Below are 24,434 nucleotides of genomic sequence, written 5' to 3'. Positions count from 1 at the left end.
TAATTAAGATGAATAATTCATGCATTACCTCACTGAAAACTGTCATTGTGAGAATCAAATGTTCAAGTGGGAAAAGAATCATTAAAGAATAAACTTTTAATAATAATAATAATAATAATGAAAGTTACTTGTATAGCATCTTTCGTACAGTAAGTGCAGCTTAAAGTGCTTCACAACAAAGCAAAGTTGTGCTTTATGTAAGAAAAGACAGAATGAACTTAAAACAGACAGAATTAATCAAAAATTAGATGGAAAATAAGACATATTTAATAATAATAGTAAAATAAATAGATAGGTAAAAATAAGGACGATAAGAGAATGTGGAGAATGCATAAAATGGGAAATAACACAATAGTGGAATGCTACTAATTGCACTGTAGGTATGTTTTCCATTGAGTGTTTACTAAATCCCCACAGAGAATCATAGCTCAGAAACCGTAATCCACACGGCAGGCATGTCAAGTTTTTGATTTCTCCGCATGTTGAGGCCGTGTGCACGGGGCTGTTATAAGACTTAGACTCCATATCTGCTCTGTTCTGCTCTTAATTAGATTTGGTGAAGTTCACACTCCAGCAGCCCCACCCAAACTTGTTATCTGAAGCAGCGTTCGCCAAACACATCAGTTAGTTTGTTTCTCTCGTAACATTAAAAGTAAAGCATGCTGTCTGAAAATATGGACAATGAAGAATCATAACCGGTGTGTTTCTCGGCCAATTATGCAAGCAGACAAACGCGGCCGTGTTGTTGTGATACGCAGAAGTATTAGATCAGACTCAGACAGAAGAAAGACTAATGCATGTAAGGAAAGTAGCATTTCGGCGTCTTGATTAAGGGCTGTTTGACAGACATGCCTGTTATCCTTGCTGTGAAATATCAAACTTGTAACATCTCTACTTTACTATAGTCACACTAGGGCAACTTTTTTTTTTTAATCTCTACGGCCCAAATATACTGTCCTGTAAGAATAAATGACTTCTTTTCTTAATGACATGTTCTGAATATTTCACTCTTGCACACAGGAGGGTCGATGCATGCAGGATGTTTCCTTCCTATGTGTCTGGCGTGTCCATAACCTGAGATTTTTTTTTTCATTTAGACAAAACTTTGCTGTGCTATTTATTTCAAACATCACATATTATACACGTGTACCACTCCAAACGCTGATGACGTGCTGGATCTTCACAGACACAGCTATTTGGGGCCCATATCTTTATATAAGATTCCCTGAGAGACTTCCACAGAAGGCTCAAAGATGTCAAAGCAGAGCTCACAGGGAGAAACACACAAGCTGATCTATAATTACAGGAGACATTTGAATTTCATCAAACCTCCCACAAGGGTTTGTTGCCAAATGCTGAGATATCAAGTGGTATATGTCCTATATTTCTGTCTGCCAGATACTGTGCCTGTCAGATAGTTCTTTTTCATTATATTAACACCTGGGGCCTCTACTCCATCCCCTCTGTCCTATGGAGAAGCATCTTTCCTGTCCACCTGCGCTGCTCCTCGGCTATATGGTGTGTGCAGTGTTGTGTGAGTGTGAGAGAGGTCTATAAGGGTGCAAGACAGGTGCCTTTGTTTGTGGGGATGATGAGCTGCCGTGGGGCACCTACTTCACTTTTTTAGTTTGTCAGTTAACTCTTGCATTATATAACTTATGCAACACTTATCCATATTTAACTGCTTTTTATTGCATAGCTTGAGTTGATTGTTCTACTTTAGGTGCTGAGCTGTTTGTTGTTTGTGCTATATTTTCTCTATTTTTGTGTTTAATCCTTTGTTTTAGTGGATGTACATACAGGGGTGTGTTCTTGTGAATCCACCTTATTATAAGGTAATGTGTTATAGATCAGCCTTTAAAAACATGCCATGCTCTATCTCAGAGTTTGTCTTTATAAATCCAACAATTAGAAGCATAATATAATCGCCAAATACCAGCAGCAGGAACAGACATGGACAAATTTTCCAGTAATCTTGTCAGCCTGTGTTGTATTGGCAGATTAGTCATTCTCGCATAACATCCTGTTTATTTTGCTAATTGGAGTTGTGTGGAGCAGATCACCAGTTGGAGTTTCTGTATATTTCTGGCCTCAGTGTATCACCTCCTGCTGTCACTGTAAGATCCCCGTTTCCGCAGAATCACATCCTCCTATTTATGGAATCCAGCAAAATCAATATATGGTCCATGTGTGCTCTTTGGTGTGTTGATCCGCTTGTTGCGACTGCAGGTCAGAGGGGAAATGAAACAGGGTCTGTTGAATAAGGTGTTCTGTCTTGATGCCTTCTGTTCTGCTGAAGGCTTTAGTCTTTCAAATGCTACCTACTGTACATACAGAGAGAAACCGCTTTGATTTGCGAATAAAGACTTTTTACAAGCTTTTTTATGATACTTTTAATAAGCACTGCGGTGCTTTGATGTGACCTTTCAGTTGTAAATGTATTTCTAGTAAGTACTGCTCTTAACAATACACAGCTACAGAATGTTTCTGCAGAACGTAATTATCAGATAATTATCAGCACTTAATAATTATGCCCCATTCATTCATCAATCAAACCATGTGTATTGCATGTAGAGCAAGGACACAGATCATGAGAGGACATTCATATCGTGTGTGTAAATACTGGTGAAAACAAAATCCTGCACCCTCAAATTAAATGCAGCAGGTGAACAGGGTTTTTTGAAACTTAAAATTGGTCTGTGCTAGCAAAAACATTGTAATATGACAGATGAAGGTAAGAAAATATAACTGTGAATCATAGCACACAAAAATCACATCACGATCTATTGTGCGTGTGCCACCGTGCATGCGGCCTGTTGCAGTTGCTCTGGCTTGTTCTCTTACCTTTTCCTACCTTTCAGTGCTTTTCTTTTGTTGTTACTTGTGTAAATATTTACTAGTTATTGATTTAACTGTGCTTCTGTAAACAGGCTTGTTGACAGAGTTTTGCTCTGTTTTTTTCACCTTGGAGAAAAAAACAGTTTCCCTGCGAGGATCAATAACGTTTTTCTGAATCTGAATCGCCGGCAAGCCTATGAGCATGAGGCAAACAAGCCAGGTGACGTTCACACCCGACGCACCTGTCGTGCCGAAATCTACAACACATGTTCAACACACTTTTTCAAGATTTTTTTTTTTTTTTGCTTGTTTGTGTTTTTTGAGGGGGTCCGGGGGACCAATGATGGATGTGATCCATCCAATAAAGGATTCCATCCATCATTGCATGGGATCCTTTATTGGACAGGGACAGAAGCAGACAGGAAATTGAGGTGAGAGAGGAGTATGACATGCAGCAAAGGTCACCGGCTGGAATCGAACCAGCAACATTGGAACCATGTGACTGTGTGGCATGGCATGACTATTGGGCTACCAAGGTGCTCCTGCAATGCATTTTTTACAACCTATTGAGGCTGCCTGACTCTTTTGCACCTACCTGCTGATGTTCTAAAAAGGCACGCCAACAGTCTGATGAGGTCACTTCAGGACAGATTTATCAAAGAAATGAACGCATGTGCTCCACATTCACTGCTGCTGGCAGCATTCTGCGAGTCTGCTTTTCTGCCCGTGCAGTTGGCGGCACGGGATCATTGCAAGTGTCACAAATGGTTTTACTCACTCTATGTATCACCATTGTCAACACAAAAAAAAGCATTTTTTGCTTGCTTTGTGCTCACATATCATCATTGGATGTCTTGGCTCAGTTCAGCTGGGTGTTTGTCTTCTTGGCAAATGTCAGTCGTGAGAGTGCTGATGATGCTCTCTGTTTTTCTCATAACACTTTGAGCTTTGCTGCGCTGCGTTTTTAGAAGAACAGGCTAGAAAACAGTCAAATACAGTCCATTATAGGCATTAATTTATTGAGGGGGTTTTTATTGCCTCCCACAGAGCTGCTTCTGGCCGATGTCAGGGTGCCTGCTGGTATAGCTGCCAAGCTAAGCTCTTATGGTGCTGCTATCTATCCATGCCAAGTCTTTTGGTTCTCTCTTGGCAACATATACTGAGATGCTTCATGCTATTGGTCACAACACCGGTACATTTTGACTTCTCATGTCAGCACTTGGTTAGTTTTGAGGAATTCATGTTTCATTCAGTGTTGTTGGCATTGTTCTTGTGAGCTTCCTCTTGTCTTAGTTTGGTAAACTGAGGTTACTAGTGGAGAATAATATTTGTATATTGGCTTTAACTTCTTAATGCTGACATATCTCCTGTTTAATTGGCTTGAAGGCAAATGCGACGTGTTTTTTTAGGTCATCGCATCCATATTTCCTCCTCACACTTAATTTTAGCATAAAAGAAACATTCTGAAGTCAAAAGCATTGAGTTTCAGAACAGCTTGCTCTGCTGTTCACATATCATAAATTAGGCCTAAACAGCTGAGCTCTTGTTAAACTTATCTGGATTAGCTGCTGGGCTATGATCACACTCAATGAACTCATGGCCATCTGCTGTTTATCAATACTGCTTTTCATAGAGGAGATTTTGTGTGCTCTAAGGCAAGACTCTCGAGCTTATAATTTGAATAAATTAATGAATTATCTTCTGCAAAGCTGATGTGTCTGAGGATTATGCTGTGTATCAGGTGGATGTATTCTATTCAGTTTACTTGATGGTATATTTCCCCTGATGGTTGGAGGTACATTAAAAGGGAAAGACAACACCAGTGCTCAGTTCCTAGTCCAAGCATGTGATGACTCTGGAGAGGCTCGTTCTTTCCTTCCTTGGACCCCTGCATGGTGAGCACAGCTGTGTATTTGCTGCTGTTTTCCTCCCAGACATGCAGTCATTATCCTGAGGATGGTGTGCAGCCATGACTCCTTTTCTATTCACTTTCATCATGTGGAACTTAAATGGCATCTGCGAAGGCTGTCACACAAGTCTGTCATAGCTGTGTCTACTGCATCACTGATGCACAGGAATACAGGAGAGGACCTTAGTATGTTGGCAGGGCAAAGCATTGGTTAGATGTTCGCCAGTTAAAGAAGGCACTGGCACTACCGTTGGCAGAATTTAGGGTTATGTGTCTCACTCAAGGACACTTTGACATGTGGACAGAAGAAGCTGGGGATCAAACTACCAACCCTGCAGTTGATGGACAACTCTCTACTTTCTGAGCTTCAAGAGTATCAAAGTGGACATACAGGTTCTCCACATCGCTGAGTGTTTCCTCAAACCAGGTGGCCTGGATAAACAACATGGATAAATATGCTCTGCACAAGAACGGATAGTGTCGTTTTGCCTATTGGGGAGGATAAGGCCGTGTAAAAGGCACCCACTGTGTAGGACCATAAGTTCTTTTCCAGCTCTTTTGGTGCCAGGATGCTCCACATACAATATATTAAAGAGGCACCTTCTACCTGCTGTTTTGTGGCTCTACAGCCATCACTACCCTCAGGGGGGCGTAATAAAACCTGAGCTATAGGATAGCCGTAATATCCAGGTGTTTTTAACTGCATTGTCGTGGGACTCACAGAGCATTATCATTGTCTGTTTATTACATTATTCAAGTGCAGTTTTGAGGATTTACAGTAAACGAGTAAAACTCCAAGACGGCCTCATACCTAAACAGCAGAATGAGTCATCTGTCAAAACAACATATATGTCTGTTGTCCAAAATGACATGATGTTCATGGCTGTTGGAGAGCACCAGCGACACGTGTACCGGACACACATGTGGTTAACATGTGAAACCATCGCTGCTGGTTTGGTTTAGGCTTGGGTCAAGATGGTATGAGGTAATATAAGTATGTTCGTTAAGTTATATAGGTTACATCTTCCAGCTGAAGATAAGGGGGTTTCCAAAGAAGCTGTGATTCATCCTCTGGGAACCATTAATATCTACAGCAAATGTCAAAGGTAATCAAATCTTCTGTCTCCTTCATCCCTCTGCATTCTCTCCCTCTGTCAATAGCCAACAACAGCCTAGAGCAAGTCTAAAGAAAAGTTGAATCCTAAGAATCAGAAAAACATAAAAGGGAACAAATGTTAGATTTCTGGTATTTACCAGAACGCACCCAGGTGCTAAACTCATTTCTCTTCCTCATTAGAATGAAAGACTTTTAGAAGCAGCTGCTGATGGAGCTTCCCGAGGCCAGTGAGGTGTAATTAACATAGAGCAGCGCTTGGGCACGAGTTATTCTCCCCCTGTAGGCCCAGCCAAAAAAGTGAGGTGTCTTCTTGCATTGCAAACAATGCACATGGTTAAAGCAGTCTGCCACCCAGAAAGGCTGATTTCTGGGGCCTCTCTATCTTTGCTTAAAGCCTCTAGCCACTCAGATGGCCTTTAGCACTTACTCCAAAGGTTAATCATAGCTTTTATCTGGTAATTAGAAAAACAAATTATATTAAGTGGCTGGGTGAATATTAAATACGTGCTCATCATTTGATAACTAGGATGAGGTATTTTTAAAGGCACGATTGTTGCATATTTGCTGTGAGCTTCACAGTCTTATAAAGCACAAATATCGCCACCAATCTCTAGTTTTTACTCTACATTGGTCCAATAAAAGACCCTTTATTTATTTCTTTAAATTAGACTGGTATAGTCATTATTTGACAGTGTATCAACACATTTTGTGTCTACATTTCTGTCTTATGCTGAGTTGAAGAACATATTTTTTGTTGTGCCAACTGCATTAAAGCAAAATTAAAATCATAATGACACTCGGCAAAGAGACAAACAGGAGAATTAACAGCTAACAGGAGGAATCCTCAGACAGAAGGTCACAGAAGGGGTCTCCAGGTGTTGTTGTGACTATCTTTAAGTGTCAAGTGTTTTCCTTGAAGCACAAATTGCTCATATACAGTACTCACTTGAACAGTGAAAGAGAGGTATTGGCTCTCATGTGATATGGGATCTGATTCCAATTTTTTTTTTTGTTCAAGTGTGTGAAAAAGATCTTTGACCATAGCTATTATTAAAAGCCGGTGCAGGGTTAAGTGCTTATAAAATGTCTCTTCTAATGCATTCTTGCCTTGTTGAGCTGTGTGCTGGTGACGGATCACAAAGTAAAAGAGAAAAGGAGATTCTTTCAGAGCCCGGAATAGAGCTTGATGGTCAAATAATTTGTGTAATTATGGAAAGTCACGCCATTGCCCTGCGGTAGAGCCATCACAGCTCTGGGTCCAAGGAGGATGTTGGACATAAGTCTTGTCAGGCCTTTAATTCATTGACGTCCTCATTAGTAAGAGTCCTAATTGGAAGACCATAGGAGAAAGAGATACGCAAACCAAGTTAGTTGTCAAAGACTGAAATCAATTTTAGAGCACTTATAGTCGTGTCACTTGAGGCCACGTGTAGGCGTTTGTGTGATACTGGTGGAATATGGAATTACAGCTGATTGATCATCGCAGGTTCACAGCGTCTGGTATATAATTAAGACACAGTATGCATTTTATTACAGTCCTACAGTGCAGTAATACTGTGCCGTAGATGGATATAAAACATGGTGGGGTTATTATGTCTGCCAGGAAACTTTAAACAAGCTTGAAGCTTTACTACAGTAAGTGAGCAAGCAGCTACGTGCATCCGCATTAGACGTTTCAAGTTGCTTGTAGAAAACCATGAGTGCTCTCATCCCTTTCTCCTCTCATGGCAGAGTGTTGCTCCCCTCCAGAGATCATTTACATTATCCCTCGTCTTAAATCATCAGGAAGTGTGACAGGATCACGGTGTCAGTAGGGCTTAGGAGCAGATGACATACTCAGACTTTTTAATGCCTTGGAACAGAGTCTCTTGTTGCTCACAGTCGCAAATGTTGGATATTGTCATTTTGATTTAGGGTTTTTCCAAATTATTGCTTTTCCATTTGTTGGCTGGCTGGCACAGTGTGTTGTTATTTGGACAGCCAACACACATTTCTTCTTTTTTTTTGTCTTTTTTTTTTTTTTGCAAAATGTTTCAGGCCTTGTGGCTGCATTTCATCTAATCTTCTCTTGTCTAAATCATTTCCAGGAGCTTAGATTTCAGTTTTCAGCCAAACAAAAGGTTCTTTCTGCAGCAGTATTATGTGTCTTTTCTGAAAATCACAAAATACATCTAACTCACACAGGCAGTCATCCTAATTGCTGCCTTATATGTTGGCTCGTTTTCAGCCTATCACCGCATGAGTTTATTTGAGAGGTCATCATCGCGAGGGAATAGATCCTATGGTGTTTCTCAGAGGAGCCATTGTTTTCTAACTCATCCACGGGACTGCTGACAGTAATAGGGCAGTTTATTTGAAGTTGCAGTCACACAATGACAGTTAGAGAGATTTATAGAGGAGTGCTCCTCTTTAAGACTTTCTGTCCCATTTTCCCTCTAATGCCATCCCTGCTGGAGGGCCTGCACTTCATGTGTCCTTTTCTATTTGTGTTTATTCGTCTATGGGTGTGTGTGTGTGTGCTTTCTTTGTATGCACATACATCATTGTGTGGGCAATTATAATGTATGTTTATGTCTCTGTCTGCATGGGGTTTTCATCAAGCCTTTGCAGATGTGTATGCTTTTTTTTTTTTCTATTTTTGGATGTAACCATTATCTCATCTGGCAGTTGAGAGAGTCTAACAATAGTGCAGTTTACTTCACATGTCATGCATGTGCAGTTTCTATGCACATGTTTTTGTTTTTTTCTGCAACTTGTACTTTAAATTTAGTGATCATTAACTGTTGCCTGTTAATAAAAGGCAAAAAGAAAAGAAAAGAAAAGAAAAGAAAAGAATAAAAGGGAAAAGAAAAGAAAAAGGTTTCAATCCAGTTCTAAGCTTCTCCCATTCAGCTGTGAAAAGTCATGAATGAATGAAGATGGAAAAAGTGACTTTTTTGGGGATCCAGGGGGATCTGAAGGGGGATTTGAAGCATATACATGGATGCATGCTCTTGCTCTGACCATTTGTCACTACATGAAACGTACAGTATTTGGCTCAAACAAACATACTGTGAGGCCAGTAAATGTCCAGTTCAAAGGTATCTGTGTTTACAGATGTTAGTACTGTCTTGGGTCAGGGGATTCTATATAAATGTCCCTTTTGCTGTGAAAAATCAATCAGGACAGCCTTAACAGTTTATTTACAACAACCAAGCAGTTACTTTTCGTAACCTTGTTTAGATACAGAGCACACAGCCTCTCTGAGCATATGCTCATTCATGCCGACTTCCCTCTCGCCATCTCCAGACAAATTAATTTATCGGAGTTGCCTTCAGCTGCAGGTCTGGCCGTTGCACAGCTGTTGCAACCAACTGCAGCACTTTAAAATTCTCTCAACATTATGAATCATTCAGTTTGGCAAAATATCCAGCACTGCTAGATTCACTGTAGATGATAAAGTACTTAATCATCCTTTACCCCCATTAATGAGTCAGAGCAGAATGCAGTATTTTTGGATCAAATCTAAGCAAAATTATACATTTCTGTCACTGCAGGCCAAATCTAAACTAATGATCATATCATTGTTCTTCTCTCCCCTGCCCAACTTCTGGCTTGTCATGCACTGCTAATATGGACATCCACGCAGGCTCAGGTCAGTGCTGTTCATTCTGTACATACACTCTGCTTTAGCTAATGAAGACAAAATGCATGCCAGATCTGTGCAAGTCACATGTACTCCTGTGACCCTTTTGGTCTTTTTGTTGAGAGAAGGAACAATAGTGTGATTGAAGGGAGTGCAACATAATTTATGTAAAGTGCATTTGGATGATATTCCATCTGCTTTTTAACCGGAGGGACTCAGATTGACATATTATAAAGGATGGTAGGACCTCATTATGTTGTCAGTAAAACTTTTGAGAGTGTGCTCAAAGTAATTTCAGTCAGTATTGATTATCTAATGAAAATATGTTTGATTTCTAAACGAGAGCGAATCAGCAGAAGCTAGAGACTGTCCATATATCCATACAAAACTAATGAGAGAATCCAGTTTGAACCAGCTCATCCTAACTGATAGCCTCTTTACATTGAGAGCTCCTTGTAAATGTTTGAGACCTAAGATGTACTTGGGAGCAAATCCTGTATTTTTCTGCTCCGTGTGTGTCTTGTAGTACCCCGGCTTTTACCTGCCAGCAAATGATTAAGCATCTATCTGACACCTTATGTGTTGTGGCACCATAACAGTTGAGAGTCGATCTCTCACTGAACAAATGCTGTAAGTGAAAGTAAATAAAATAGTGTATATATTGCGGAAAGTGACTAGAAAGTCATTTTTTTTTGGTGAGGAAAATTAGCTGTTAAACTGGAATTGTTTCTACAGTAGTCGCGGAGAAAGTGGGAGCAGAGCAGTTGCCAGTTTACCCAGCAGGGGCATCTGCAGGGACAGATGGGAGATGATGAGGGTGTGTAATAGGCATCTGTGTGGCCCGTAGGGGAGGGACTACTCCACGCTCATTCCCTCTCTCTAGTCTGCACACACACACTTACAGACACCCATTACAGCTTGTCATAGCTTTTCCCACAAATTGTCCTCTAGAGTATACCTTTTACTGCAGCAGACTGTTACATAGATTGAGAGTAAACATGTGTTTACAGGAGCATTGCACTGGCTGTTGCCTTGGTTATACACACATGCCAGAGTCACTGGTTGAGCTGGGAGAAGTGAATTGGTTCAACATCCTGCCAGTGACATCCTCAGCTGAGGTGCCTATTGCCATGGTCATTGTCGTTTTTGCACATCCCATGCTGCTCTCTCCATGCCATGCATACATTTATTTCAATGTGAAGAATAATCTCTCTTCTTTTCTGCAGTGGTAGCATGTTAAGTACCTGTCAGTTAGTTCAGAACTCGTCTGTGATGAAAGGTGTTGAACGTGCCTTATAATTTCTATGATTCACAATCTTTTCCTATTATGCCTTTCAGCCTGTCATACTCTGGATGTAGGAAATATAAGGGACATCATCCTGATTTTAAACTCCAGCATCTTTGGCGATTCTAAATAATTCTTCCCTCAGCTGGGAGTAGTGCAGACTTCAAAGCATCCCAGGGAAGCAATGTGCACGTCCAGAACTGCACAGATGCTTGATGTGAGCACATGTTGTGTTCTTGTCATGGGTCTTGTTGTAAAAACAGCATTGACAACGTTATAGCTCCGAGACTGAGGCAAGAAAGTACACCTGAAACCAGAGAGAAGTACTCTGTTCTATCAAGGAAAAAGAAAAGGCCACAGGAAGAGCTGTTTTTAACCTGGAGACACCTCATTAGTGTACTATGAAAAGAGAGTGTCCCTGATATCTTCTACATTCCTTATAATCCCTAAGTGTATGCACCAACCCTATACATGAAGCATACTTAAGTGTGCGAGTGTGCTGATTTGTATGCGTGTCCATTTTTTCAGGTAACACACTTGGCTGCTTTCTTTGTATAATCCCTCGTGTGTCCCTTTCCTTGTGTGTATGTCTGTGTCTGTCCATGCGCGTATTTGCACATGCACGCGCGCAGGTGTACGAGGCTGTGCTGTGCCACAGCGAATGCAGCCAATACGAGTGGAGGACCGAGCCCTGGTCCATTTGTACCATCAACGCTGTGGACGACCTGCCAGCCTGCGGGGAGGGAGTCCAAAGCCGCAAGATCAGGTCAGTGAGCGGGTTACACTTGGCAGATTGCTCGCCTGGCACTGCAACACACACTGGGAGGAGTAGACTGGCAGCGGTCCTGTAGCTGGCACTGAGCACTGGTCCTGACACTTGCAATGCCAGGGGAAAACAAACAGTCAAAACAAGCTACTGCTTCCTAATGAGTGTTGTTTGATTTTTTGCAGTGCCTTTTTAGTGCTACTTAAAATAACCACAGAGGAAAGCAGTGAAGTGTTGACTTTTTGCATGCAGCATCAGAAATGGGAAAAGCCAAATTGGGCAACTGGGCCGTTGTGTCAAAAGCGACTGAACTGGTCTCCTTGAGAATAAGGCTACCTTTGAGTGTGAGTCACTACCACAGATCTAACACTGGTCCCAATCAACCACCCAGAGGGCTTCTTTTATAGAGCCTCTTTCTAGTGTTACACCCCACCTCTGGGCGGCCCTAAGGAATGAACAACACTCCACCAGTGACCCAAATCAACCATAGAAAAACACTTTTAAAACCACTAAACCCACATGGAAACAACCCAAACACTAAATCAAGGCTAACAAAAAACACAAAATCAAAATACAGCACAGAAACCCAGACTGAGAGGCAGCCAGACCAGCAGTCCCCACACCAGGAACCTCTCTCTTTTCAGATGCTGGCATGGGAGCTTTAAGCGTTTCAGATCAGGTGCACCACATTCAGCAATCAGATGTAGCACACCTGGGCAGAGTGAGCGAGGACAACAGAAGAAAAGGGACAAACAACACAGGGAACACAAGCACAGCCATAGCACTGCGAGTTAGGAATGTCCATTATTTAGTCCAGTTCAGAAATTTGCATGCAGTTTTATACCTGCCAGTTTCCAGGTTTGTCACATGCACACTCAGTAAAGATTTTTGATGATTTCACCTGTCCTCGTTCTTGCATCCACTAAAATCTGGATTAGCAGTCGCCCTTTTTTAATTAGTTTTCTCATTTTTGTTGCGAAAACAGTAAATAATCTTGTTGAACTCATGTTTCAGTTTTATACAGCTAAATGCTCAGACACGTGGGACCAATTGTAGAGACCCTGTACAAACAAACGAGCTGCCAAATCTCACCTGTGAAAAAACAGTGTAATCTATTTTAAGTAAGAAACTTAGCCGTGCCCCAGAGACTAGTTACACAGCTGCATCTGCTGCTCTGCTAGGTGTGTGAAAAAGGGAACAACGAGTTGGGAGGCTACCAGAGTGGAGGACAGTCTGTGTGATCAGGAGGAAATGCCACCCAGGGCCCAGGTCTGCTTTCTGGCCTGCCCCAACGACTGCGCTGTGGCACCCTGGGGACTGTGGAGCGACTGCCCTCTGGTAAGAAGCAGTGACTGTAGTCTTGGTTTGTTTGACAGGTCATGTCGTTTGTTGTCCTCATTAAAAGCATGTTAAAATAAAGCTTCTGTAGGAGGTAGGTGTCATCATAGTTTTAGTTTAAAATATGGCAAAAACATCTTTCTTTCCCTTTTCCTCCTATTAAAATCATGTTTATAAAATGAATGTTTTTTTGGCTGCTGGTAAAAAGTTAATTTCGATTTTGAAACTTTAGATTTTTGTCACTTTCTAGACTTCATTGTCAAGACAACTGATAGATTTATCAATCAAAATGATCAGCGGCTGCAAGTCTATTAAATACTCGACAGTATCTACTCAATGGAGAGATATTTTGTTGTCATCGAGACAACAGTTTTAAAAAAAGCAAAGTGTTAAAAAGGTTAAAAACAACATTCACGGCCTATTTACAAATCAGGGAAGTGTTTGTAATAATTAGTAATAAAAGCTGATCGTCTGAAGAGCTCGTGTGCATCCACACAGCTGTTCTGTAACCTTGTACAGTTTGAAGTCACATTTTGCACAGTGATTTCGTGTACTGCAAATTAAACTGGGTCTACTAATGTGCTTCAATTTTCCATTGAAGGTTAACCCTCAGGCTAAAACTATGTAGCATATGTTCCCCAGTGTTTCTAGCCACAGGCTACTGGTCACACAGGCATGTAGCCGTGTTATAGGTTTCCTGTCAAACATAACAGTTCAGTGGACTGGAACACTGGAGTCAGACGGAGAACAGGGTGGGAAAAGAGATCTGCAGATTACTTAATTACCCTGAGTTTTCTCCACAAACATTTTGTCTCTTTCAATTTTGGCAGCGTTCAACATCAGCAAAATGCAGACATCTAATACATTTGGTGATATAACAATGTTAAAACTGTTAACTCGAAAGCCAATTAAACTATAACAGCCATATAAAACTATTATGGATGATTTGTTTGTGCAGTTAAATCAACCCTGAAACATTTAACATGTGTAGCACAGTAGGAGTGTGCAGAGATGATGGTATTTGTGTTTGTTTGTGCATCCAACCAAAAGACAAACCTCTGAAGTCGTTCATGAAAAAGAATTCAGCGTGGTGGTTTAGACTGACATGGTGGAGCTGGATCAATTCATTTTTAGACACTAGTATGCAGAGAAACTCATGCCATAGTTAAAAAGAAAGTCGAGATGTCTATACCATAAACACAGTCCTGTATGTACCCCACAGAGCTCTAAACAACTACAAAAGACCACCTGAAGTTATTTTACACACTTTGGCATGCATGAACGCAATGAACTGCCAAATGCATGTCCAATATGAATAACAGATCCATTTTATCAAAGTTTTACCTTCACATTTAAGCTGATTTGCAGTCACTGCTAAAAGCAAAACATCACTGTACCAATGAAAGTCACAGGTTTGAAGCAGTTCTGGCATTATTCAACACTTAATTTAACCTAACCTTTGCAAAAAGCAAATCTCTTCATAAAGTACCGAATGAACCCACCATGTTTTCATTCACAGAGCCCAGTCACTGACTCATTCTTCATACTGCATCTCCATTTTCCTCTCAGACAAGCATGTCTCACCCTCACCTGTCTGGGACTTTGTGCTCTGAGACACTAATGAGAGACAGAGATCTTGAAGAGACACATCTCAATTCTTGACGTTCAGGAAGGAGAGTTTTTCTTCACAGATGTGTGGTGTTAGTGAAGACAGTGACGCTTAGTGTAAAATATGTTGGTCCAGTGTAATTGGAGATAGCTGTGTAGCTGTGGGCCATTCCTGTACTCAGCTGCAATGAGGATATTGTGTAGTGTGTGCAGTATTGTGACGAGATCAGCGATGTTGTGGAGTCCAAGGGTGGCAAAGTGATGAAGGACAGCATCCTGGTTAATAACACCGTGATGGTTCCCCGCACTGCCCACATACATTCAAAATGGCATAATGGCCAGTGATGTTCCTTCCCTATAGCCTTCCTTTAGTTAGGTTAAAGCCAACTTTGTCAATAAAAATGCAATCATTGGAGATTGTATTTAGCTCCAAGACCCTCTGAAACAAATACAAATTGCATATTATCAAGAATGAACCCAGAGCAGATGAAGCACGAACACTGCATTCAATTTCTGTGTTTACATCATGCTCATAGGATACCAGTAGAGGAGTGTACACGCACACATGCAGACCCATTCACTGACTCTCTCTCTTCATTGAAATGTGTTTTTCTTTCACCTTTTCCATGATGTTCACCGAGATCATTTTAGGAATCAGTCATCCATTTGTGAACATGCAATTCAGTGGCAATGAAATGAGAGAAAACAAATGGCCTGAAAGGCAGGAAAACACATTCAGCACCACACAAAAATGTTGGGCAATAAAGTAACTAATGCTTAAATTGTAGGGCTAAATATTGTTAAAATGCTGGTTTGTGAACAACTGTGATTTTCAGAGGAGTGTACCTGGGCGTTTTCCTCATCGACCTCAGAGTGAAAACAATACTGGACAAATTCTCTAAGAATAAACACTTAACGCATCGGTGCTTTGCCAGACATTATATTCTCATTCAAAAAGACGTCTGTTTATATGCTGTTTCGTCAGGGGGGTCTGGATGGTCAGGATGAGAATCAGCACACAGGGGCCTTCCTGTAGCTCTGAAGAGGAAGGTAATTGTCCCTTCCAGGTTGTGTTTTGCTGTACCAAGTGAAGGAGATTAGGAGAGGATGTGGCAGGAGACAAACAAGCAGACTGTGTGCATCCACTGATCTGTGCAACATATCTGAAGAGTTGCTGGATTATTATTTCTCAGATTTTGGGGGGGGGTTTGGTATAGCGAACGTCCCATTCTGTTCATTTTGCACAGCCTGTTACAGCTTGTTTCAACACAGCTCGTGAGTTCTCTGCAGTCTGTACACACAAACTTATTTTAACTCAGGTCAGGATTACACCATTGGTTCCAGTTATAGATAATGAACAACGCTGGCAAAGAATCCCCAACCATGTTTGGGTGCTTTTGTGTGTGACAGAGAGCGGAAATGTGAGGCAGTGTGTACAAAAGATATGCATAATGTCACTGTGTTTCAGCAGTTATGGTGGTCTACGGCAACTCATCAAACGAACAGACTTAATTTATCGATTTTGTAGCTTTTATTTGTCTGGTTGTTTTACAGTGTTTAAGTTGGTGTGAAAATTGTTCCGAACCTGGTTCTAATCTGTCAACAACCAAAGGTGCAATTGAGCCTGCAAATTGCAGAGCCTCCTGTTTAATATAGCATACAAATGCATGTGCGTGGTTGCGTGACAGTTGGTGTGAAAACATTAAGGGTAAAATGACTGCAGCTGGTTCATGAGCCTCACACAGAGGCCTCATTATGAAGTGGGAGTGACGGAGGTGCGAGTCCTGATGCATCAGGAGCAAAAACACAATCTTTCTTCTTTCCCAGAGACCGGCTGACACCTCCTACACACATTTTCAGGCTTCCATTTTCATGGCTTAAGTGATTTGCAAATCTCATCAGTCTTCCATTGTCTTGTGGTAGATATTTGTTGTATCCTTACAGTTCTCATAGTTGCTCCCTCGATTATTATCACACCAGTGTTCCTTCGTAAAGGTCAATACTTCAGTAAATTCAGGTTTCTTCCAGTTTACCCACTTTGCAGGCTTATTCAGACAGCCTGAAAATACAGTATTTATAGCACAATGAAGGCAGTTATCCTATACGTGACAAATAACGTTGAATTTTATTCGAACAAGTGCCCTAGTTCTTTCCAAGGCCTCTGGTGAGGGGATATAAAAGGAGGTTTATCAAGATTTGTATCAGTAAATTTGCATGACCTACTCTGTAAAAGCTCAGGCTGTTCACACCAAAGTGTGAACACACTGTCACACAGATTCCGCCACACTTTGAGATAAAAAAAGCAAGCTTCAGTGCACTTCAGTTGTGAGATATTATCTAATTTTCTGAATTTTCTATTGCAAAAAAAGGGTTTCTGTAGGTGGGAAACAACATTGACGAGTAATTGATTATTTAAAAAACTGAAACTAGTTTTGGAGAGCTAATCCACCGACCTACTTCCTCTGTCATTCCAGCAAGGTGAAAACACCAAGACACCACAGCGAAACTACAGGCCAGAGACGAATTTTAAAACATTATTATAAGAAGTGGAGTGTTGGAATGATGCGGTGTAGTTGGAAAAAGAGTCCTAATAAGGCTTCCAGAGGTCTTCTTTACATTTAGTATTCATTTTGCATTTGGCACAGATGACCTGGGTGGCTTGTGATTGGCTAAATTATGGGCATAAGTTTCACTTGATCATATTAAAAGATAAAAATATGTACAAATGGTTCTCCTACACAATTTCCACAAGTTCACAAGCTTCTTTGTCAACTCAAAAACATTCATTTCCAGTAAGATATAATCTCTCCATGGCTTTCAGCGTATAATCAGTATTATTTGATCTGTGTAGCAACTACTCTTTAAAGATTTCCTTTTCTTTTTGCATACCGTAGCAGCTATTCAATGCATTTTAAGATTATTGCTTATTTTTTGGCTGTTTTTTTTTTTTTTTTTTTTTTTTTTGGTCATCCACTGGATAATACTCTCTTGAAATCCAGGATTTTTTCATGAAAGTCAGTTAGTCGACAATTTCTATAATTAAAATATCTTCACAAAATTGTATTGGTTGATTTTGCTCAAAGAAGACACAATCTGTTGAAATCAGATTACCAACATCTGTGCACTGTGTGCTTTGATAGCACCTCAGTAACATGAAGAGAAAACTCTCCTTGAACTCATTCGATTTGTTTCTCTTTCATTAGATGTCAAAGACGGAGGAGATGCTTTGTACCAGATTGAGCTACTACACTTTTCAACCTCATGTTCTCTAAAGTATTCCACTGAATTCTAATGATAATGACTAAAAGTGAAATGCACAGCCCCCCCCCCCCCTTTCCCCATGTTTTAACTTTTGGATTTTCTCATCACTCCCTTGTTACTCGCCACTTACTTGACAATGAGTCAAAGGGAAAAAAGTCTGTCTCAGCGACAATGAAGCAGAGACGACTGGAGAATGAGTTCATTCTTCAGTCGCACAGACATAATGTAACTTATTCACATTATTCACTAAATAGCATTACATATATTATGTACATACAACAGTAGGGACTTACATAAGTTCAAAGGATTTGCCTTCAGTTTATCCTCAGGAATGAAGACAGGAGGTATGTCTGAAACTCAACCCATGTCCTCGACAATGACACATTTTTGTTGATGTTGACATTGTTATGCAGCAATGTGACCAAGGAACAAGGAACAGGAGCAGACACATACTCCGCCTCCCAGCCTCAGAAAACTCGACCTGTCCAGAGCTGGTCCAGTCAGAGCCCTGCGTCCTCAACAGCACCTGCTTCACCTACCAGTACAGAGTCTCAGGTAGGACGATCAGCACAGCAGGTCTGAGCTACAAGATGAAGCATTGAGATGGAAAAGCGCCCAGTGGCCGGCAGTGGAGACAGTTTTTAATCCCAGTGGAAAGATATTGAACTGAGTGAACATGAAGCGAAGTATGTTTGCTCGAGCCAAGTTTGCCTGCAGGAAACAAAGATGACAAAAATAGAGAGATTCCCAAAATAAGTCACTGTGAGTTTAGCACAATGTAGCTGGTTGGAACTGACAGTGATCCTGTTGGCATGAGCACACAAGCTGGTCTGACAGTGAATCTAATGTACAGATATGCTTTGTGTGTGTGTGTGTGTGTGTGTGCGTGTGTGTGTGTGTGTGTGTGTTGCAGAGTGGAGCACATGCCAGCTGAGGGAAAATGCCATCTGTGGTCAGGGTTCACGGCTGCGTCTCGTAGACTGTATTCGCAGTGATGCCAAGATTGTGGAGTTGCAGACGTGCGAGCAGGTAATCACTGTGTGTCTGCCCTTGAGTTCATAGTGGCAGTTTAAAGTTGTACAAAATTGTGTTTTCACACGACACACTTATTGTGTAGGTATTTTTTCATTATGCACGGGGAAGTCGATGACATTTAAAACAAATAATAACAGCAATTTATATCATGTTATAGCTCGGAATTGTACTGAAGTGTTTGAAGAGGCCAAGCCATATACAACTTCACTGTATTGCCTCGACTTAATCATGCTAAGGTAGATGGAGGTCTTGAAGATGCTGTAAATTCAATAACAGGAGCGGCTTAAACATTTCTCAGTGGTGAGTTGGTGGATATCAGTCCGGAGTTCAGATATCCAGAATCATGTTAAACTGCTGAGTGAGGGGAGTTGTATGGGGATGCAGGCGCTCTGTGTTCAGTATAATTACATTATAAGTATATAAGTATAATTACATTAACACTATGATTCTCTTTTATAAAAATTCAGAGAACGTACAACTATAGCTAAATAACATTTGGAGGGAAGGTTAATGGTAAAATAGCTTCATTGCTGCATCTTCGCTGTCCTCAAATGAACTGTGGCCTATTTAAAATATGGAAATGTGGGCGCTTCCTCTCTCCTGTTAGAGGAAATAATTAACCAGCCCTCCTCACAGCTCTGCTCTTGTTCTCTGCAGTTTGGTCTGATCAACAAGTGGAGGCTGGCGGAGAGCTGCGCGGTTGACTGCCCTGTCAGCTGTATACTCTCCGATTGGTCGCCGTGGGTGGAATGCTCGCACACCTGTGGAAGCCAAGGTAAACATACGAGTAAACAAACTAAACTGAAACCAATGGGAACACCAACCTGATGAACAGACACAGAGTGGGCCACATGTGCAGCGCCTCATTATTCCGTCTACTCAGGCATTCACCAAGATGTTGAATTGTGCATGAATACATTTAAATGCATTAAAATATTTACGAGTATGTGCAATCCGAAGCCTTATTATACTGGGAAACAGTGTGCCGACTTTCTCTTTTTTTTTTCAATAAGGTATATATTGATATTCCCACTTCATTATCATTCTGTATGAAGCCCAGTGTTTTTTAATTAATACAGGCTACTTTTTACTTTATGAGGTGATATTTTAAGAACAGCAGGTTCATTTCAACTAAATTTTATACAGCTGACCTTTATGGACGTCATAAATGATTCAGTGTTCCTAAATAAAATATATACCCTTTCTGTGCATGATTTCAAAAATACAATTAGTAATCACCAACCTGTGGCATGCTGGGTATCACTTTGAGAAAGGTGTGTTATAACCTCATGCAATATACAAAAGTTAATCATTTAACCTGGGTGCATGCGTTGTTTCTTTGGCCTCCCAAAGCCAATCTGCCAGGGGGAAAGCCTCTTATTCTGCTAATTAGAGACTCAGCAGTGTCTTCTTAAGTTCATTAATTTTAATTTGTCATTGGCTGTGTCTCCTCACAGTTAACCCCTCGTTCCAATAAGCTCACACTAACACAGGCTGTCAGTTGGGGATTTTAAACCTGAGACTCCCTCTTTGCTCTAACTGAGTGTGTCTCTGTCGCTCTCTCCGTTGCTTCTCACACATTGTGAAGCACATCTGTCAGCCTTGACAAGGGATTTGCGTCGTATCTGTGTCAGACGACGCAAGGATCGTGTTTTATCAGGATGCCATGGGAGTGTTAATGTTTTGGGTTTGATTTTTGAGATGGCAGAGCTGAACGTCCTTTTGCCGCGTCTGCCTGGGGCCCGCGGAGTGCCGCATCTCCCCCGGCGAAACACAAACAAGCACTGCTTCTGTCCTGTGGGGACGGCTGGGGGAGGCCATGCCTTCGCTGAGCCTCACTCGGAGGACCCGGCTGCGACTACACAGCAAAGCCACCCCGCGACCAGCCTTCTTTGTTGTTGCCATTTACCAAACTTTTTCTCTCACACATTATTAATGGCTCACTTGAACAAAGCACTTGTGTGGGAAACTGTTAGATGTGAGCATAAAGTGGCACGGTGACACAGATGTATGGTGCTGTTGCACTAATTCCTCTTTGTCATGAGGAAAATGTTTCAGTGGCTAAAGAGAAGGCGCAGCCTCTATTCACTCCTCAATAAATCATCATCATTCATTTCAGCCTCTCATTTTATTAACTGTTTCATGGAGCCTCGTGTCTGTGCTATGATGCATGTACTCTTGCCCTGACTTGCATGTAGTTTAGCCCTGAGTGTATGAATCTCACTGTCTGTGTTCTTTATTTACAGGTTTTTTATCTTTTAGAAGTTTGTCATATCAACAGTGGCCTTGAAAATTGTCACTATTTTTAAGATTCATGCATATAAAGGCAGAACAGTGTTCAGCTCATGCTCTGAAGCTCTATAAATACGGCTTGCAAATGTACTTGGGTCTCCTCTGATCTATTGTTCTTCCGGCCTTGATCTTCTGCAGGTCAGTCTGTTCGTACCCGCAGAGTCCTGCAGGAGGCTCATGAGGAGGGTCAGCCGTGTCCCAACCAGCTCATTCAGACCAAGCCATGTCCCATAAGGCCTTGCTATACGTGGCTGCTGAGCGACTGGTCTCAATGCACCGTAGAGGTATCACCTGCGCTGTGAATGTTAGAGTCCAGGCTAATTGATCTTCATGTGTTTACAAAGGGGGGGGGGGGGCACTTGCAATTGTTCTTCTGTGCATAGCTTTATTTTTTAATAGGTGCAGTTTGGAATGGCATCGCTCTGAACTGCCACATTTTTTAAAGGTACCCGGGGGCATAACACTATCAAGCAATGCTTTTATGAGTGGGTCCCCGTTTTGTTTGCACATGTGCCTGCACACACAAGCACGCAACAGGTGGCGCAATGCACATTCCTGCCAACGTTATTTCACTGGCCTAAATGTGGCGGTAACACACCAAGAGACGCAGGGAAAAGGAAGACTGCTAGCAAGTAAACGTGGATGTTAACAATGCGAGTTTCAAAATTTGCAGATGTTTTATGAAGAATTAAAAGCATTCAACATTTTTGTTACACCTCAAAAGCACACAATGAATTTTTGTGAGTTCCACTGAATAAAAAATTTACAAGGCAACTCCACAGGGCACCATTAATCTCTTAAATTTTGGAAAAGTGTTGTGCATAAAAGTATTAAAACCCACCGAAATGTGTGTTGTAATTCAGGTTTGAATCAAGCCTTGAACCTCATCTGTGGGGTTGTTATCAAGCTCATTGATATCACCTGGTTTGTTCGTGGTCCTGGCTGTTGTAATGGCAGTAATTAGAGTCCTCGGAGTTATCACATGAGGCCGCATGTGTGCATGGTGGTTGACTCTTCTAGGAAGAGATCAAAGGACAGCATTGTAGGTGGATGAGTGGCGCCGTAGACCTCCTCCTCTGTTGAGAAATGGTTTCTCTGCTTTAACATAAATAGCCTCCTTTCAATTTGTTTATTTTTATAAATATCTGTTTGTTCTGAATTTGATGCAGCAACCCGTTTCAAACAAGTTGGGACAGGAGCAACAAAAGACTGGGAAAGATGTGGAATGCTCCAAAAACACCTGTTTGGAACATTCCACAGGTAAACAGGTTCACTGGTAACAGGTGATAGTATCATGATTGGGGATGAAAGGGGCATCCTGGAAAGGCTCAGTCATTCACAAGCACGGATGGAGCGAGGTTCACCACTTTGTGAACACATGATTGAATAAAGGAGATTGACACATGGGCTCAGGAACACTTTGTGAAATCATTGTCAGTAAACAGTTTGTTTGCAAATGATTTGCATTCTGTTTTAATTTACGTTTTAGACAGCGTCCCAACTTTTTTGGAATCGGGTTGTATATATGTGATATTTTTACACAGATTGGAAAAGTGCCATCATTAAGTTATATATTAGATATTCCTTGGTGTCCAATGTGAACCTGTGATGAGTAATTCTAATCCCACAGAGGAGCAACAGCCAGTTAGTTTCAATTCATCAGCAGTTTCTCACAATATGTTCCTAATATTCAATCAAGTGAAATAAGTGCTTCTGTGAGCACCTCGTAACTGAGTTAAAGTGAGGAAACATCTGTTGGTAAATCTTACATATTTGTTCGTGCAGGGTGCAGAGTGTGGTGAGGGGCTTCGGAGGCGGAACCTGTCCTGTGCGGTCCACTGGGGACTGGGGTCGTCGCCTCAGACAGTGGAGGAGGAGCTTTGTGGAGACAAACTGAGGCAGCAGATTCAACAGGAGATGGAGCAGCCGTGCTTCGTTCCCTGCCCGGGTAAAGCTGCACTCAGACACACCCGTTTAACATCTCTGCTTTTCAGATGTGTTAACATTCAGTACATTAGGTTATTGATGTAATTGCATAAAATACACAGTAAATTATAATTTTGTGATCTGCTCAGATAGAGCAAAACTACATGATTGCATGCGTTATTTATTACTGTAGTCATTTTGGATGCATAATACCAATAATTATTTGGCCTGGGTCACTTTCTAATCAATAATGTTGTTTTTGAACACAAACTCATTTGCTGGATTCTGCCAATACACTTCTCTCCTGCTAAATAATTATTGCAAAATCAATGGAAGTCATAGATTAACTAATGACTCTTCCAGCTCTACATTATCTGGATGGGCACATCCAGTAACTACCAGGAAAAAAAAAGACACAATATCCACTTGGATAGATGAAGTTCATATTTAATGTTAATATGGTACCTCTAAGAGCACAAAGGCTGCACAAATCAGTAGTAATTAAAAGAGAGATTGATTTTACAATTAATTACTTACAACACTTTAGTGTTTTTTTCTTCTTACTCTACATTACGTAGCAACCCAGAAATAGAAATAGTGAGAAATCCTGTGCTAACTGGAACAATTAACTGATCACACTGCAGAGAGAAATCACTCCACCTGTAATAACCATGCAATTAACAGCTATCGGCATTCTGTATGGGGAGAGCTTGTGCGCCAGAGCAAGCGATTTTCCAGCAGCAGTAATACAACATCCGAATTAAACCAGTTTGAAGAACAGCTGCGATTTAATGTTTTGTTTATTTCTTGCTATTGCAAAAGCAGTATATGAGAACAACATACGATGAGATAGAATAAAACTATTAAACTGGCTGTATTCTAACTTATTCTACGTTCTTCTTTTGCATCACACTGATTCAGAGTGGAGATTTTACAAGTTGCTGGCAACACATCATTATTCAGCACAAAGTGCAGCCACAGCAGTGTGGGCTGATGGTAAAAGCAGCGATGGTACCCAAAGGTACAAGACGGCTGTGTTGGGGGTACTTGAAAATAACGAGCTGCATGTGTTGTCCCTCTACCAGCAAAACAGGTACTGATGCCCTGAACCTCATCACACTTTAACACAAATTTGAGATCTGTAAAATGACTGCTAAGAACCACCGGCCTCTGGAGAAGCTAATCATGTTTACCTCGAGTTTGCGCTGCAGTAACTCAGCTGGTAGAGCGCGTACGTCTATCAAGAGTCTTTACAGCAACAGCCTGGGTTCACCTCCAGCTCGTGCCCTTTGCTGCTTGTAATCCCCTGCCTTTCCTGCACCTCTCCAGCTGTCACTGTCTAAATAAAGTAGAAATGCCCCCAAAAAATAAATGTTTATTTCGAGATCCTATGTGGAACTCTAAAGGGAAACGCTGCCCATCGTCTTAGAAATA

At 41.2% G+C, this 24,434-nt stretch overlaps 1 protein-coding gene across 5 annotated transcripts in view; it reads left to right on the top strand.

Annotated features, from left to right (window-relative positions):
* thsd7ba (thrombospondin, type I, domain containing 7Ba) overlaps positions 1–24,434 on the top strand; it is a 171,690-nt gene that overhangs the window by 135,532 nt on the left and 11,724 nt on the right. For all 5 annotated transcript variants that reach the window (XM_076747322.1, XM_076747320.1, XM_076747321.1 and 2 more), the window contains exons 17-23: positions 11,407–11,540; positions 12,722–12,878; positions 18,161–18,302; positions 18,661–18,776; positions 19,440–19,557; positions 21,213–21,358; positions 22,860–23,022. In XM_076747322.1, the coding sequence (XP_076603437.1) occupies positions 11,407–11,540; positions 12,722–12,878; positions 18,161–18,302; positions 18,661–18,776; positions 19,440–19,557; positions 21,213–21,358; positions 22,860–23,022 (976 nt within the window). The remainder of the gene's footprint in view (positions 1–11,406; positions 11,541–12,721; positions 12,879–18,160; positions 18,303–18,660; positions 18,777–19,439; positions 19,558–21,212; positions 21,359–22,859; positions 23,023–24,434) is intronic.

This window comes from Chaetodon auriga, chromosome 13 (assembly GCF_051107435.1).
Source record: "Chaetodon auriga isolate fChaAug3 chromosome 13, fChaAug3.hap1, whole genome shotgun sequence".
NCBI lineage: Eukaryota > Metazoa > Chordata > Actinopteri > Chaetodontiformes > Chaetodontidae > Chaetodon > Chaetodon auriga.
This window is presented reverse-complemented; position numbering and strand designations above follow the sequence as displayed.